Genomic DNA, 15,722 nt, shown 5'->3' with positions numbered 1-15,722 from the left:
GCATTTCTAATCTCTATATATCTGATTATTACTAGTCACAGTCAGTTACTTTCTGAGATCCTTGGCATCTGAGCACGGATATAAAGTCATCAGGTAGATTTCAATTGTAATGTTTTCCACATCTACTAATTATTATTATTATTTTTTAATCATTTTTATAATTATTTATTTCATAACCAAATGATTAGAAGAGGCATTTCATTACAACAGAACTGACATATTCAATAACAATTTCCAGAGCTAAGATGCTTCTCTTTCAAAATTGACTGTAAATTATTAGGTTCACAGAAGTGGGTGCAAGTTTCTAGGTTCACACTTGAAGTAATATAGTTATATATTATTGAACTCAGTATAAGCCCTGTAAGACATAAAATTGGATGAGTTTTAACCTTTGAAAAAGATCTCCATTTCATTTTAGAATATATTGTTCCTTGAAGACAGACTCATTGTTTTTGCTACTAACTCTAATCGGTTGCACTTGGATCTTTGATGCCTGTGTATGTCTATAAAGTCATCAGGCAGATTTCAATGATATTGTTTATCACCTCTACTAATTAGCATGATGTAAATTTCCATGCTTCCTCTTCAAATATAATACATTTTTTAAAAATTTGTTGGTTTGTGTGTGTGTGTGTGTGTGTGTGTGTGTGTGTATGTATGTATGTATGTATATCACACAGAACATCCCAAACCATCTCATTCGGCTATACACCCATTTTCCAGTTGGCACCCTCCCATAGCCTCCCTCCCCCCACTAGAGCCCTTATATTCTGATATCACTGCTATTGTCTGCTGTGTTGTCGGCACCCCCAGGCATTCCCTACTACTTGCCCTTCTGTTGAATCTACTCAGCCTATCTAGAGGTCTTTGTTTTAGGAGGGTCAGCTGTTCCTCTTCTAGCAGCAATCGGTTGTCAATAGTCTTTTAGATAAGATTGGGGTCTGCTGTTCATTTTCCCAGTTCTATGCATGGTTACTATCTGGGAGTCCCTTTGTTCACCCTGGCCAACAACTCAGAAGAAGGTATCTTCTATCTGGCATTGTTGCTTGTTATGTAGCCTTCAGCTATGCATATGGACTCTTAAGAAATTATACTGACCCCTTTAAACTTTGGTTACACTTTCCTTTTGGATGTTTAAGGCCATACAGTTGGCCCTGATAAACCAATTTATTTTTACTCTTAAAGTTGTTTGAGGACCTGTTCCTCAGGGGTTGCATGGGCTTGGGAGGAGCCCCTGGCTCCTTTCTTTTATCAGTTCCGCCTATGTGAAGATAAGTCAAAGATCCTGCTTGACCATGGTTGGTTTTGCTTGGAAGCATGGAGGAAGTGATTCCTCTGTGTTGACCCTCCTCTTTGTAGACTGGACACTGGTTCAAGTCCATCTTATTTTATGTGTATGAGTGTTATGCCTGCATGTAGGTAAGTGCGCCCAGGTTGTGCAATGCCCGCAGAGAACAGAAGAGGCTGTCAGATCCCCTGGAACTGGAGTTATGGACAGTTGTTAGCTGGCATGTGGGTGCTGGAATTTGAACCCAGGTCTTCTGCAAGAACAGTCAGTGTTCTTAACTGCTGAGCCATCTCTCCAGCCCTGTCATTATATTTGTTTTTAATCACCATCTGACATAATTGATGCTATATTTCTGTCAGTGTTCTAATAAAAAATCCTTTGATTATTGTTTTCTTACTAAAATGTATTAGTTACTTTAAAGGAAAACTTCAAGTAAATTTAGTGTTTACAGCAACATTCCAAAGATGGTGTATGAATGGCTAAAGTTTAGGAAACTCATCTCAAGCTGTTCTCATGAATTCAGCCTAATGCATTTTTATCACTTTTCTACTGTTGAACTTTTGATTTGTCTTCTACTATAAGCAATGCTTCAAAGAACTCTTACATCTGAATAACGTTCATGTCCATAATGGATCCCTTAGGAGAATTCACAGATGCGGAATTGAGTGGAACAGCAGGAGTATAATAGCTTAGAGTTTGAAATTACTGCTCATTAACCATTTCTTTAAGTTTTTATGAAGATATTTAGGAGATTAGAAAGACAGTATTTATGACCCATGGGAATAATTTCTTCTTTTTTACTGGAAGGATAGCTTAATGAAGGTACCTTCAAGTGTGTTCTGGAACCAAATGACAGTTCTTTCCACCCTGGGGAAGTCCTGTGGTGGGGAAAATGCTTGGCTGGAAGATCTGGTTTATAGTTAATGTTAACCTTTCTACTTAATTAGCTTTGTGATCTTGTGCAAGTCACAACCTCTTTAGGCTATAATTTTCTCATCCATAGAATTGTACTAAAAATAATACACTACCTCACTGAGATGTGAGTAAATGAAATGATATATGTGAAAATGGCTTGTAAATGTCGAAGCTTGATATAAAATGTTAAGTGTTGGCATTACAAAAGCACAATATGCTCCCCACCCCCATGGTACTCTGAAAGAATAACTCTCTAACCTCACAGATACAAGTCATCTCATGTAATACAGATACTTTCTTAATACTGTGTGGGATGGTATTGACAAAAAGAAATTGAAGAAGAAAGAGCCATGATAATCTGTTTCTTTACTGACTGTTCCATTTGTTTCCTCTTTGGCAAATACCAGAAGCTGAAATGGCATTGCAGTAAGTATAATTCTTTGCTTTTACTTAATTTCGCTGTTTATCATCAAATCTGAAAACATCAGTGACTTAGAAGTCACATTACTTGTTATTCTAGAATTGTTTGGTGGCTCCAGAGTTCTGAGTACAGGCTAGGATAAGAGCCAACTATTCCTGGCATCTTTAGGTTGTCAGAAAAACTAGTCTCCACTGAGACTGTTATCTCTCCATAAAGCACTTTATTCAGATGGTTTCTTATGATGAGTGGATGCAGGTACAAATAGTCTGTTGAACCCCTGATGTTGATCAAACCCTGGGAGGAGAGCAGGGTAAAAATGCAGTGTGGTTAGAAGACCTAGAGGTCAACGCTGAGGACCTCTGGGTTCTAGTTCACAGATACTTCACTACACAGGACCTCAGTGTCCTCATGTGTAAAACAAGGGAGCTGGTTGAGGATCTAGTTACTAGATGGTCTCTAAGATCTCCTCCCTGAGATTCCTAGGAAGGCTCTGAGTAGTGAAGTAAATGTAAATTGAAGCATTATCATTGCTGTGGCCAGGAGGGTGTCTGCTGAGCAGTGTGGAGGAGCAAGGATTCTACTCTATGACATCATAAAACCCAGCTCAGACTGGAGCTCAGCTTCTGAGAAGGAAAAGCAACAGAGGTTCAGTTTGACAGAGCAGAGGTAGACCACTATTGGAAGGACCTAGAAGCATCAACCAGCCATGCCTCCAGTTCAGGTACATGAACTTTGCTAAGCTCAGAACAGAACTTGCTAGTGTCTCAAGGAAAAAGACACCCACAGGTAAGCATGTTCCCAGCCTTAGGAAGAACAGTACAGCACAGCAGAGACACAGACAACTCTGGTTCCTTAGTATAATCTACTTAATGAGTAGAGGAAAGCCAGAGAGGTTCCCAACATAGCTAGGACACACCCTTCCTACAGAGAGCAAGGAGGTCATGAAACCACAACACAAAGGTCTTTTTCAAAGCTCTTACCCCCTCACTGGCCTGTCCCCAACCCTAGAAAGATGCAGAGGCATTTAAGTGATCAGTCTACAATTGCTTTCTAATATAATCCACTGTTGTTTGGTAATATTCCTCTATATAGGTTTTTTTTTTTTTTTTTTTTTTTAATGTCTTCTCCCCAGGATGACAGGGAAGAGAAAAAAAATTTTTTAATAGTTTATTTACTATTTTTATTTTATGTGTATTAGTGTATTGCCTGCATGTAGGTAAGTGCACCCAAGTCCTACGATGCCTGTGGAGGTCAGAAGAGGCCATTGGATCCCCTGGAACTGGAGTTATAGACAGTTGTCAGCTGCCATGTGGGTGCTGGGATTTGAACTCAGGTCCTCTGCAAGAACAACCAGTGTTCTTAACTGATGAGCCATCTCTCCAGCCCCAAGAAAAAAAAATTTTAATGCAAGAATCTTTTTAATAGAAAATGGTTTTTAAATTCAACCAAAAGTAATAAAAAAGGAGGAGAAAATGTATTATGAGTTGATAACAGATTAACTCCAAAGTCCAGTTTTAAAATTCCAAGACTTCAAAGACAAAAGGCCACCCTTATGAGCAGTGAAAGAGAAAGGCCTTATGATTGAGAAGCGAAGTCCCATGGTTCAGCTGGAGCCACCACAGCTACTCCCCTCTAAGTCTCGGCCAATGAAATAGTCTGTGGGAATGTGGACAGTTCTGTTTTCTTTACCTTGCCTTGGGAATTTGGCTTTTAAAGTATTTGCTTCTTCCTGGAGGCCCTAAGAGGCTCCAAATGACTGTTCTGTTTACCAGCAGGGCGGAGCTCAGGCTGATGCCAGGCCCTGACTCATCTCCATTTGGAATCCCTTGGGTCTTAGCACACAGTGACCCCACAGTCAGAGCCCAGGACTGCTTAGGCAGGCTTGCTGAGCTTGGCCTGTAAGATCCGTTTGTTTGTAGTGACACTCCATCAGTGGAAACAGCCGCCCAGGGCTCTGAAGAGTAGTTGATCAGTCACCACAGGGGAACCCAGGGGCAATAGACAAAGAAAGGAGGAGACTGAATATACATGGGACGCAGTTTTAATGCTCTTTGGCCTTTAACACATCATGGATAGATATATCACAGCAGTAAGGCCAGTGCTCTCATGCTCTATGAAAGTGGCAATAACCAACAGCATGTAAAACACAGAGACCCAGATAAAAAGAGAATGTGCTAGCACGTTAACTTTACAGCACACATTCAACTTCTATCCTGGGGAGTTACTATGATTTTTCACAATTAAATTATGCTCTAACTTCTTAAGACCTTGCAAACTAAATTTTCATTGGTCCAGTCTTTAGACTTCTTTCATTTTATAGACAATGAAAACTAGGTCTAGGCTTAACCTAAACTAATAAATACAAAACACAATGTCCTAATTCATCCACATTTACATTTACTGACCATAATGTTCTGTGAACTTTGCATTTGTCACATGGCACAGGATTTTAGCATTGTAGGGAACTGAGAAATCATCCCAATAGCTCCATTTTCAGAAGCAATCAGCACAGAGAGGTTAAATGTCTTGACTGTTAACCTGGTGGCTGGTCCAGTACACTCTGCCCTTGATTCATGTTAGATGAATTGGCTTATATTTGAACTGACTCTTTGAATTTCCAAATTAGCAGCTGAGGATATTATGTACATGAGAGCTAAGTGACCTACCCTTATTACTCAATGTAACTCCTAGGTGAAGCCTTTCTGACTTATACTATGAGTCCAGATTTTATTTGGAAAGATCTTGGCAGTTTAGGTACTTTCTCCGTCTTTCCAGGGTTTTGCTACAGCACTGCGCATGTCTTGCATCTCCAATAATTTTTCAAGTTTAAGCCTGGGCACTCTTGACGTAGATGCTACAAGTTTCCAATCAAATTCCTTGTAGATATATTAATATCTACCCAAAGATCCAAATTCTGAAAGAAAATGAAGTGAAATCAATAATCATTTAAGAGAAATATACCTTAATTTTTATGGTTGTCAGCTGGCTCCACATTAGCTTTAGACAGATCTGGTGAATATTTTCTAGGTTTTAGACTGGTTTACAGGCAACTGAGATATCTATTTCCTAAAGGGCTCTTTCAGATATTCCTGATTTCCCATGCAGATTGCCTGCAGTAAGAGAATTATAAACATTATCATCAGGAAAAGCCACTCCACTGTGGCATAGGTTTTGAGCAAAGCCTTGCTGTATCTTTAAGCTTCATATTATTTTCAAAAGTTGTGTAATAGAGTAATTTGCATATACTACGGCCTAAAACGGCAGAGGAAAGCTTATTATGAAAACCAGGAGAGAGGCTTCATTTCAGCTTCTGCACTGTGGTTTTGAAGTTTAAGCTCTCTAGTAAGCTGAAACACAGACATGCCAAGTAAACTTTTGGAATGTTTCCCCTAAAATTACCCAAGAAGATGCAGCTTGACAAGTGTTATTTAAAGCCTCTAGAGGGAAAATAAAGTAAGAAAGAAAAGATGCCTCTCCAGATCCCGAGACATCAGATTGTGTGTCTTGCTGCCACCATCTGGATGCCTTGGCATGTGGCCATATCCAGATCCTTGACACATGCAAGGCACGGCTCTTCATTCTAGCCCAACCCCCATACACACCCCTCTAAGGATTGTGCAACATGGCCTTTGTAACCTGAGGCCTGTGAAGTCTGGAAAGGAATGTGACCCAAAGTTAATGGGCGTTGGTGCCACCAGGGACACAGGGAGTTACCTGTTGTTTACCCTGTGGCTCCTCAGAACCTCAGGAGGAGATGATATGCTCCAAAACAAGCCCTCAGCAGAACTGTGAAGCAGCCACTGCAAGGTGACCCCTTGCCTTGGCAGCCTCCAGAGACATGTTTCCTGCTGCTCCCCAACAGTCCCCAGTAGACCCAAAGCACCTACCTTGGAGCCACTCCTCCTCATCTCTGTTTTGCCCCTATTGCAAGCTACTCAGTGACTTTTATCTTTCCAGTGAGTGTGAGTGTCCCACAAAGGGACAAAGATGTTCCCGGTGGGGAGTCAATATGAAATAGTGATGCCAATGGGAGAATGCCAGGAGCTAGAGGCAAGCTAGGGAAATCTTAGGAACCACGCCAACTCAACCTCATCAATTCACAACACAAACCCTATGTCCCCTCCTGTGTTTCCTAGGTCCCCTAATACTCCCCCAACAGGCATCGTCCTCCATTATGACAAGCATGTTCTGGCCACCATAGTACTTGGGTTTTCCACCACCTCTTCTACCTAGGGAACAGTGTCGTGAGCTGAGTCACAGATACCCTTCCTTTAAATTGCCCAAACATCACGATGGCCATGCCCACAGACCTCTAACCAACAGGAAATGATTGACCCTGAGTGCTGTTCAGCACTGCTGAGTATCATTCATGGTAAGTGACAAGTTCTGTATTTTATTTTCCTTACCAACACTGTTCAAGCACAGTGATAGTAGTAAATGCAACACAGCGTAAACCGAGCTATTTCAAAGTTAAAGAATTTCATTAGTGCAACCGGCTGCACACTTGCAAAGAGTTCAAAAGCAAAGAAGGAAAAATGTGCACACCGTGGACTACAAAGTGCCCCCAGGGCTCAGCAAAGAAGAGGCAAAGTTGTCTGGAGCATTCAGGCCAGGAGTGTTGGGCTGTGGGAGGGATCTTGAAGGAAAAGAAATAATCTAACTGACTGACCTGGGCTTGGGGAAGAAAAACATTTTCTAATGAAAATCTTGACCCTGGCAGGACTGGTCTTCCTGTTCCCACTCATGCTCCATTTGCTTTCACAACTTTGCAAGCACAGCAAACAATTCACATCTCTTCATTGGGACATGGAAACACAGGCCATCGAAACATACAGGCACAGGGAAGGATGAAAGGGCATGAGCAGGTGTCTGTGTGTAAGATGCTACATGCTGTAGCTAAAACTAGGTCTGAATGAAATCTTGCACACTGGCTCTGGAGCAGACTCCCTAGTATCGGCATGCTCCCGATATAACTCACTGTCTTCCCTCCACCTGCTCTCCTTTTGGGCTTCCCATCTCAACCAATGGCATGTCTGGATGCCCAGTTACTCTGGTTATCACGTGGAATCCTTTCTGATCCCTGTGTCTGTCTGTCTCACTGCCTTCATCCATCATGCTCCCAGGCTTGTAATAACACCTTCAAATCTATCACTTCCAGTGGTTTCTGCCTCTTGCTACTTAGTCCAATTCATATCATCTTCCCCTAAGATGGCTCATCTCCCTTACTGTACTTCTCTGAACCCAACTGGCCACGATAGAGACCATTGCTCCCCAGTTGCTTACAAAGCAAGGACTTAGTTTTGCTTGGCTTTCAAGGTTTTTTGCCCGTCTAGCCTTTGGTTCAGCCACCCATTCCCTCATTCCTCCTCATCCCTCCCATCAGATGGGCTTAGCTAGCTTCAGCTCCTCAGTCAGTCAAACACTTCTTGTCTCCATGGTCATCTTCATGCAGTAATTTCTTGAGGTTTGTTTGAGGTTCAACTCCTAACCCACATCCTCTGAGGTTCCTGCCGTTGTGCTCAGCTTTGGCCTTCATTATTTATGGCATTATTGTTATAGATAAGTCTTTACATTGAAGATTGAGCCAGGTAGCTTGGAAGACATGGGACATGCAGCAGGAAGAATGTTTGAAGACAGGCATGTGCAAAACTCGGTGAAAAAACTCAAGGAACTGAACAGTAATGAATGGAAAATGGAGTCTGAGTAGACAGGAAGGAACTAGTAAGGGTTGACCATGAAGAAAGGCGGGAGCCAAGTCTGAGGGCTGGGCCCTGTTAAGAGGCTGAATTATTTGCTTAAGTTTAATGGGAAGGTTTGAAGAATTATAAGCAGGGCAAAGATAGAGTGATGTGTACAGTTTAAAAGAATGCTGAGAGTAGAGAAGAGGTGGGAGTGGAGAGAGACTGGAGAAGGGGCTCCAGTCAGGAGACTGGCAAGCAAACCAAAGAGAAGCATCTGGTCTATCTAGGGTAGCCACAGCGGGAAAGCAGCGGGCCAGCAGACTTCAGAGTCACCAGGAGAACTAGTTAGACCTGATTGGCTGATCACACATGGATCAAATGAAGATGGTGAGACCAATAAGTGACCAAGAAATAGTGCCATATATGGCATAGAATCACTTCTTCCTAATGCCCACCATGGAGACTGGGTTTTATGTTGTAGAAACAGAAGATAACAAGGATTTCTTGGCTTCGGCAAACCTACATTTTTGTGAAAAAAATTTGGGGTGTGTTTTGAGTTTTTGAGATAGGGTCTGTCTGTGTAGCCCAGGTTGGCTTTGAACTCATAGCTATTCTCCTGCCTCAGCCTGTACTATCATGCTGAATTATGAACCTTTATTTTAAAATAGAGGCACATGTCTTTGATCCCAGGTGGATCTCTGTGAGATCAAGGCTAGCATGGTCTACATAGTGAGTTCCAGTTGGGCTGGGGCTATGGGAGATCCTGTCTAAAAACAAAATTAAATTAAAACTAGTTCCTCTGTATATTCATTTTTATTGAAGTATAATTTATATAAAATAAAATGGACATATTTTAGATGTTTAGGTCTGTATTTTGATGATTTATATTACCTCAATAGCTGCTACCTCAATTAAGACATAAAACATTTTTATCAACCCAATAAATTTGTTCTGTATCTTCTATTCAGTTATTTAGGCTACATGGGCAGTAATCTTTTTACACCACTCTAGGTTAGTTTTTTCTGTCCCCAAAATTCATGTGAAGCTGTTCATGTCACCTTCCTCTCTCGTTCTCTTTCTTCCTTTCCTTCCTTCCTTCCTTCCTTCCTTCCTTCCTTCCTTCCTTCTTCTTTCTTTCCTTTTCTCTCCCAAGATGTTTCTGAAATCTATGTTGTTGCCTGTATCTCTAGCTCTTTATAAAAGTATTTTATTTATTGTTTTTATTTTATGTGTATGAGTGTTTTGCCCACCCGTGTAAGTAAGTAAGTTCACCTGTGTCATGCAATGCCCAGGGAGGTCAGAAGAAGGTTCCAGATCCCCTGGAGCTGGAGTTAGGGATGGTTGTTAGCCACCATGAGAGTGCTGGGAAGTGAACCTGAGTTCTCTGCAAAAGCAGCCAGTGCTCTTAACCACTGAGCCATCCCTCTAGCCCCTGTGTCTCTAGTTTCATTGATGAAAAAACATTTCCTTGCTTGGAAATCACTAGAAATCATTAAAACGTGATCTTTTGTGTCTAGATATTTTTTCTATTCTGTAAAGATGAGGAACCAAAAGAATTAGAATGGAAACTTGGAGAACAAACTTAGGACACCAAAATGGGGTAGAGGTGATATGTACTCACATTGCCAGCAGATACAAAGGACTATTTTGTGGGGAATAAAGTTGTATGTGCTGTATTGGAATGAGGGCACCAGACCATCTGTACTAACTGGGCATGAGGCTCAGCATCACCAGGGCTCTGAGTGGCACATGCACATTTCTCTGAGGCTTGATTGTGATGTCTCCTACAGGCAATTTCTATTGTGCTTTTTGTTTGCTGACTGGTGAATAGTTGTGATATGTGGTTCCTGAGCCAAGCTTACAGAACTGTTGGGTATATGTCCATCTTTGAGGCTGTTTCTTTCTGAACTCTGGGGTCTGGTTCTTTTTTTAAAGTTATTTATTTAAAAACCACATAATTAGAAGAAACATTTCATTACAATAGCATTGATGTATTCAATAACAATTTCCAGAGCTAAGATACATCTCTTTCAAAATTGGCTGTAAATTTTGAATTACAAAGTTGAATTAATACAGTTATACAATATTGTACTCAGTATAAACCATATAAGACATAAATTTGAATGTGGTTTTAACCTTTAAAAAAGATCTCCATTTCATTATTAAAATATGCTGTTTCATACAGAAAAACCCATTTTTAATGTAACTAACACTTAGATGTTTGCACATGTGTCTCTAATCTCTATATATCTGATTATTACTGGTCACAGTCTGTTATTTTCTGAGATCTTTGGTACCTGAGCATGGTCATAAAGTCATTAGGTAGATTTCAATGGCAATGTTTTTCACATCTACTAACATGAAGCAAATTTTTATGCTTCTTCCTCAAATATAATTCACTGCATGTATGTATGTATGTATGTATGTATGTATGCATGCATGCGTGTGTGTGTGTGTGTGTGTGTGTGTGTGTATTTCATATAGAAAATCCCAAACAATCTTATTCATCTATATACCCACATCCGAAGTGACACCCTCCCATGCCACCCCCTCCCCGCTGGAGCCCATATACTCTTTCATCCCTGTTACCGTCCATTGTGTTATCAGTGTCCCCAGCCAGTCCCCCGTGCTTATCCATCTGCTGAATCTAGTCAACATATCTATAGTTCCTTGCATTAGGAAGATCAGCTCTTCCTCATCTAGCAGCAAGCTGTTGCCAATATTCTTTTAGATAAGATTGGGGTCTGCTGTTCATTTTCCCAGTTCTATGCTGGGTTACTGACTGGGAGTCTCTTGGGCCACCCTGGCCAACAACTCAAAGGAAGGTATCTCCTGTCTGGCATTGTTTCTTGTTATATAGCCTTTAGCTATACACATGGACTCTTAAAGAATTATTTTGACCCCTTTAATCTTTGGTTATACTTTCCTTTTGGGTGTTGAATACCATGCAGTTGGCCCAGATAAACCAATTTATTTTTGCTCTTCAGGTTGTTTGAGGATCTGTTCCTCAGGGGTCACATGGGCTTAGGAGGAACCCTGTCTCTTTTCCTCTACCAGTTCCGTCTTTGTGAAATAAGTCAAAGATCCTGCTCGACCGTGGGTGGCCTCACTTCGAAGTATGGAGGAAATATTTCCTCTGCGTTGACCCTCCTCTTTGTAGACTGGACACTGGTTCAAGTCCATCTGGCTGGGGCTCCATGGCCTCCTTGATCAAGAGGACAGGTAACTCACCACAATTACAAGACATTTTGAGAGATGCTCCATAGTCCCCTGGAACTTAGTCGACCTTGGAGGGCAAGGAGCAAAAACTGTCCGTTAAGTCCCTCTGACCAAATTAGTATAGGCCTCAAAGTATGACAGTTAAACATCCAAGAAGGTTAGTTCCACCAATCTGGTACTTTAAATTACCACATGCTATGTAGATAAAGCTTGGGCAAAGACCAAACATCCTCAGATAAACCTTGACTAGACGTGTATTATGTTCCTTGAACTAACTGTATGTATATTTTGTCAGTAGGTTGTTGGACTAAATATGGTTCTCTTTGTTTTTTTTTTTTAACTAGCCAGGCAGCATTTATCTCTCACATTGTCTAACACTTCCACCATGGCTCCCCCATTTAAAGTGCCCCCATTTTCCCCATTTCTCCCTTAAAAATACCTTTCTCCTATGGTCCCACCTCTCTTGAGCTCCTTCTTTCTCTTTATCCCCAAGGTTCCTTGTATAACCCCCCCTCCCCACTCCCTGTAAAGTAATACCATTTTTATCCATATCTCCCTTATTAACACCTGTTTACTACTGTTCTTCTCTTTCAGATTCTTTTTCTTAACCTCCCTGGTTCCTTTTCATTATCCTGGTTCCTATAGTTATGTCTGGATACATACTCACTTATAAGGATTTGATGCTAGGATCTACATATGAGGGAGAAAAGACATCATTTGTTTTTCTGGGTCTGTGTTACTTCACTTAGTATAACAGTTTCTAGTTCCATCCATTTACCTGCAAGTTTAATGATTTCATCTTTCTTTACTGCTGAGTAAAATGCCATTGTATAAATGAACCACACTTTCATGTCAGTTGAGGGACACTTAGGTTGCTTCCATCTCTTAGCTATTGTGAAAAGAGCAGCAATAAACATGGATGTACAAGTGTCTCTGCAATAGCATGAGTTCTTTGGGTATATTCCAAGGAGTGGTACAACTGGGTCAAATGGTAGGTTCATTTGTAGTTTTTTAAGAGTTCTCCACACTGCTTTCCATAGGGGTTGAACAAGATTGCAGCCCCACCAGCAGTGGATGAGCATTTCCCTTTCCCCACATCCTCTCCAATATTTAGTATCATTTGTTCTCTTGATCTTGGCCATTCTGACAAGATGAAATCTTAAAGTGGTTTTAATTCGCATTTCCCTAATTACTAATGATGTTGAACACCTTTTAAGATGCTTCTTAGCCATCTTTAATTCTTCTTTTGAGAACTCTCTGTTCGGTTCCTCAGGCCATCTTTTAAATGGGTTACTTCCTTTCTTGATTCTTGTTTTTGGAGTTCATTATATATTCTGGATGTTAAACATCTATCAGATTTGTTGATGGTGAAGATTTTCTCCCATTTTGTGAGTTTTCTCTTCAGTTTCTTGGTTGCTTCTTTTGATGTTCAGAAACTTTTTAGTTTATTGTGGTCCCATTTGTTGATTCTTGACCTTGTTTTCTGAGAAATTGATGTCCGATTTAGAAAAATCCTTTCCTACACTTTTATCTTGTAGGTTATTGCCAATGTTTTCTTCTAACAGTTTCAGAGTTTCAGGCTTCACATTAAGGTCTTTGATCCATTTGGATTTGACTTTTGTGCAAGGTGAAAGATAGGGGTTTAGTTTCATTCTTCTACAGGTGGAGATCCAGTGTTGCCAGCACCATTTGCTGAACATGCTGTTTCCTCCAGTTCTTGGCCCCTTTGTCAAATATCAGGTGGCTGAAATTGCATGTAATCATATTTGGGTCTTCAACTTTGTTCCATTGATCTATGGGCCTATTTTTGTGCCAGTACCATGTTGTTTTTATGACTATAGTTCTGTAATCCAGTTTAAAATCTGGTATAGTAATCTCTCCAGCATTGCTCTTAGTGCTCAGGGTTGCTTTGGCTATCCTAGGTCCTTTGTGCTTCCATATGAATCTTAGGATTTTTTTTCCAATTCTGTAAAGAAGGTTATTGGGATTTTGATTGGCGTTGCACTGAATCTACAATGGCTTTTGGTACAATGGTCATTTTCACAATATTAATTTTTCCAATCTATGAGCATGGGAGGTCCCTCCATATTCTGATGTCTTCCTCAATCTCTTTAAAGATTTAAAATTTTAATTGTAGAGGTCTTTAATGTCTTTGGTCAGGTTTATTCCAAGATATTTTAGTTTTTTTGCAGCTATTTTGAATGGGAGTGTTTCCATGTGCTCTTTTTCTGCTTTTTATTGGTATATAGAAAGGCTACAGACTTTTGTAGATTAGTTTTTAATTTTGTAACCTGCCACTTTACTGAAAGTGTTAACAATTTCTAGGAGGTTTCTGGTGGAATTTTTGGATCATCTGCCAAAAGTGATAGTTTGACCTCTTCTTTTCCAATTAGTACTCCTTTAATTTCCTTCTCCTGTCTTCTTGCTCTAGCAAGTGTTTCAAGTACTATGTTGAAAAGGAGTGGAGGTAGTGGACATCCTTATCTGGTTCCTGATTTTAATGGGAATGCTTCCATTTTTTCTCCATTTAGAATGATTTTGCCTGTGGGTTTGTTGTATATAGCTTTAATTATGTTATGGTGTGTACCCTCCAATCCAGTTCCCTCTAGGACTTTGAACATAAATTCATGTTGAATTTTGTCAAAGGCCTTCTCTGCATCTATTGAAATGAACAATGTGGTTCTTGTCTTTGAGTCCATTTATGTGATTTATGACGTTTATTGACTTACGTATGTTGAACCATCTCTACATCTCTGTAATAAAGCTGACTTGATCATGGTGGGTGATCATTTGATGTGTGTTTATATGTGGTTTACAAATATGTTGTTGAGAATTTTTGCATCTATGTTCATTAAGGACATGGGTCTGTAGTTTTCTTTTTTGGTTGTATCTTTACCCAGCTTTGGTATTAGATTGATGCTGGCTTCATAGAAGGAATTTGGATGTTCTCCCTCCATTTCTATCTTTTTAAATAAATTAAATGGTATTGCATATAGATCTTCTTTAAATGTCTGGTAGAATTCTGCTGTAAATCCATCTGGTCCTGGGCTTCTTTTAATTAGGAGGTTTTGTATTACTGTTTGAATATCCTTATGTGTTATGGATCTGTTAAAGCTGTTGCTTTCTTCTTGGTTTAGTTTTGGTGTGTCTCATGCTTTTAGATACCCGTCCATTTCTTTTGGGTTTTCAAATTTGGTAGCATATAGGTTTTTAAAGTGTTCCCTTATAACCTTCTGGATCTTTTTGGTGTCTGTTGTGATGTTTCCCCTTTCATCTTTGATTTTGTTGATTTGGAGGTACTTTTTCTTTCTTCTGGTTAACTGGGCTGGGGGTGGGTCTTACAATCTTGTATATCTTTTCAAAGATCTAGCTCTTGGATTCGTTGATTCTTTGTATTGTTTTCTTTGTTTCTATTTCATTAATTTTTGCTCTGATTTTTGTTATTTCTTATCTGCTGGGTTTGGGTTTCTTTTGTTGTTGCTTTTCAAGTGTCTTGAGTTATAATATTAAGTCATTTATTTGTGTTCTTTCTGATTTTTTAATGAATGCACTTAGAGCTATAGTCTTTCTTCCAAGTACAGCTTTCAACGTGTCCCAGAGGTTTTGTTGTATTGTATTGTCCTTTTCATTTAGTTCCAGGAATACTTTTATTTCTTTCTTGATTTCTCCTTTGACCCATTCATCATTCAGGAGTGTGTTGTTTAATCTCCATGTGTTCATGTAATTACTAGAGTTTCTTCCGGTGTTGATTTTAAGGTTCATTGTATTGTGGCCTGATAGAATGCATGGAATTGTTTCAATTATTTGTATTTTTTGAGGCTTGTTCTGTGCCCCATTTTATGGTAGATTTTGGAGAAGGTTCCATGGGGTGCTGAATAGAAAGTATATTCTTTGGTGCTTGGGTGGACTATTTGGTGGATGTCTGTTAGGCCCATTTGATATATGGAATTGTTTAATTCAGATGTCTCTTTGTTAATTCTCTGTCCTGTTGACCTATCTAATGAAGACAATGGGGTATTGAAGTCCCCTACTATTAATGAGTTGGTATTAATCTGGGTCTTAAAGTCCTGTAGTACTGTTTTGATGAAGTTGGGTGTACCAGGGTTTGGTGAATATATGTTCATGATCATAATATCTTCTTGGCCAATTGTTCCTTTGATCAGAATGAAGTGGCCCTCTTTATCTCTTCTGATTAGTT

At 39.9% G+C, this 15,722-nt stretch overlaps 1 protein-coding gene across 1 annotated transcript in view; it reads left to right on the top strand.

The window, feature by feature from the left end:
* Nucleotides 1-3,242: 3,242 nt before the first annotated feature.
* The window catches only part of Dnajc5b (DnaJ heat shock protein family (Hsp40) member C5 beta), a 121,558-nt gene continuing 109,078 nt past the window's right edge, over nucleotides 3,243-15,722 (top strand). Inside the window, exon 1 of the mRNA XM_008850259.1 lies at nucleotides 3,243-3,345. Within this exon, the coding sequence (XP_008848481.1) occupies nucleotides 3,331-3,345 (15 nt within the window). The 5' untranslated portion in view covers nucleotides 3,243-3,330. The remainder of the gene's footprint in view (nucleotides 3,346-15,722) is intronic.

This window comes from Nannospalax galili, unplaced genomic scaffold (assembly GCF_000622305.1).
Source record: "Nannospalax galili isolate Female #2095 unplaced genomic scaffold, S.galili_v1.0 scaffold1005, whole genome shotgun sequence".
Lineage (NCBI taxonomy): Eukaryota > Metazoa > Chordata > Mammalia > Rodentia > Spalacidae > Nannospalax > Nannospalax galili.
This window is presented reverse-complemented; position numbering and strand designations above follow the sequence as displayed.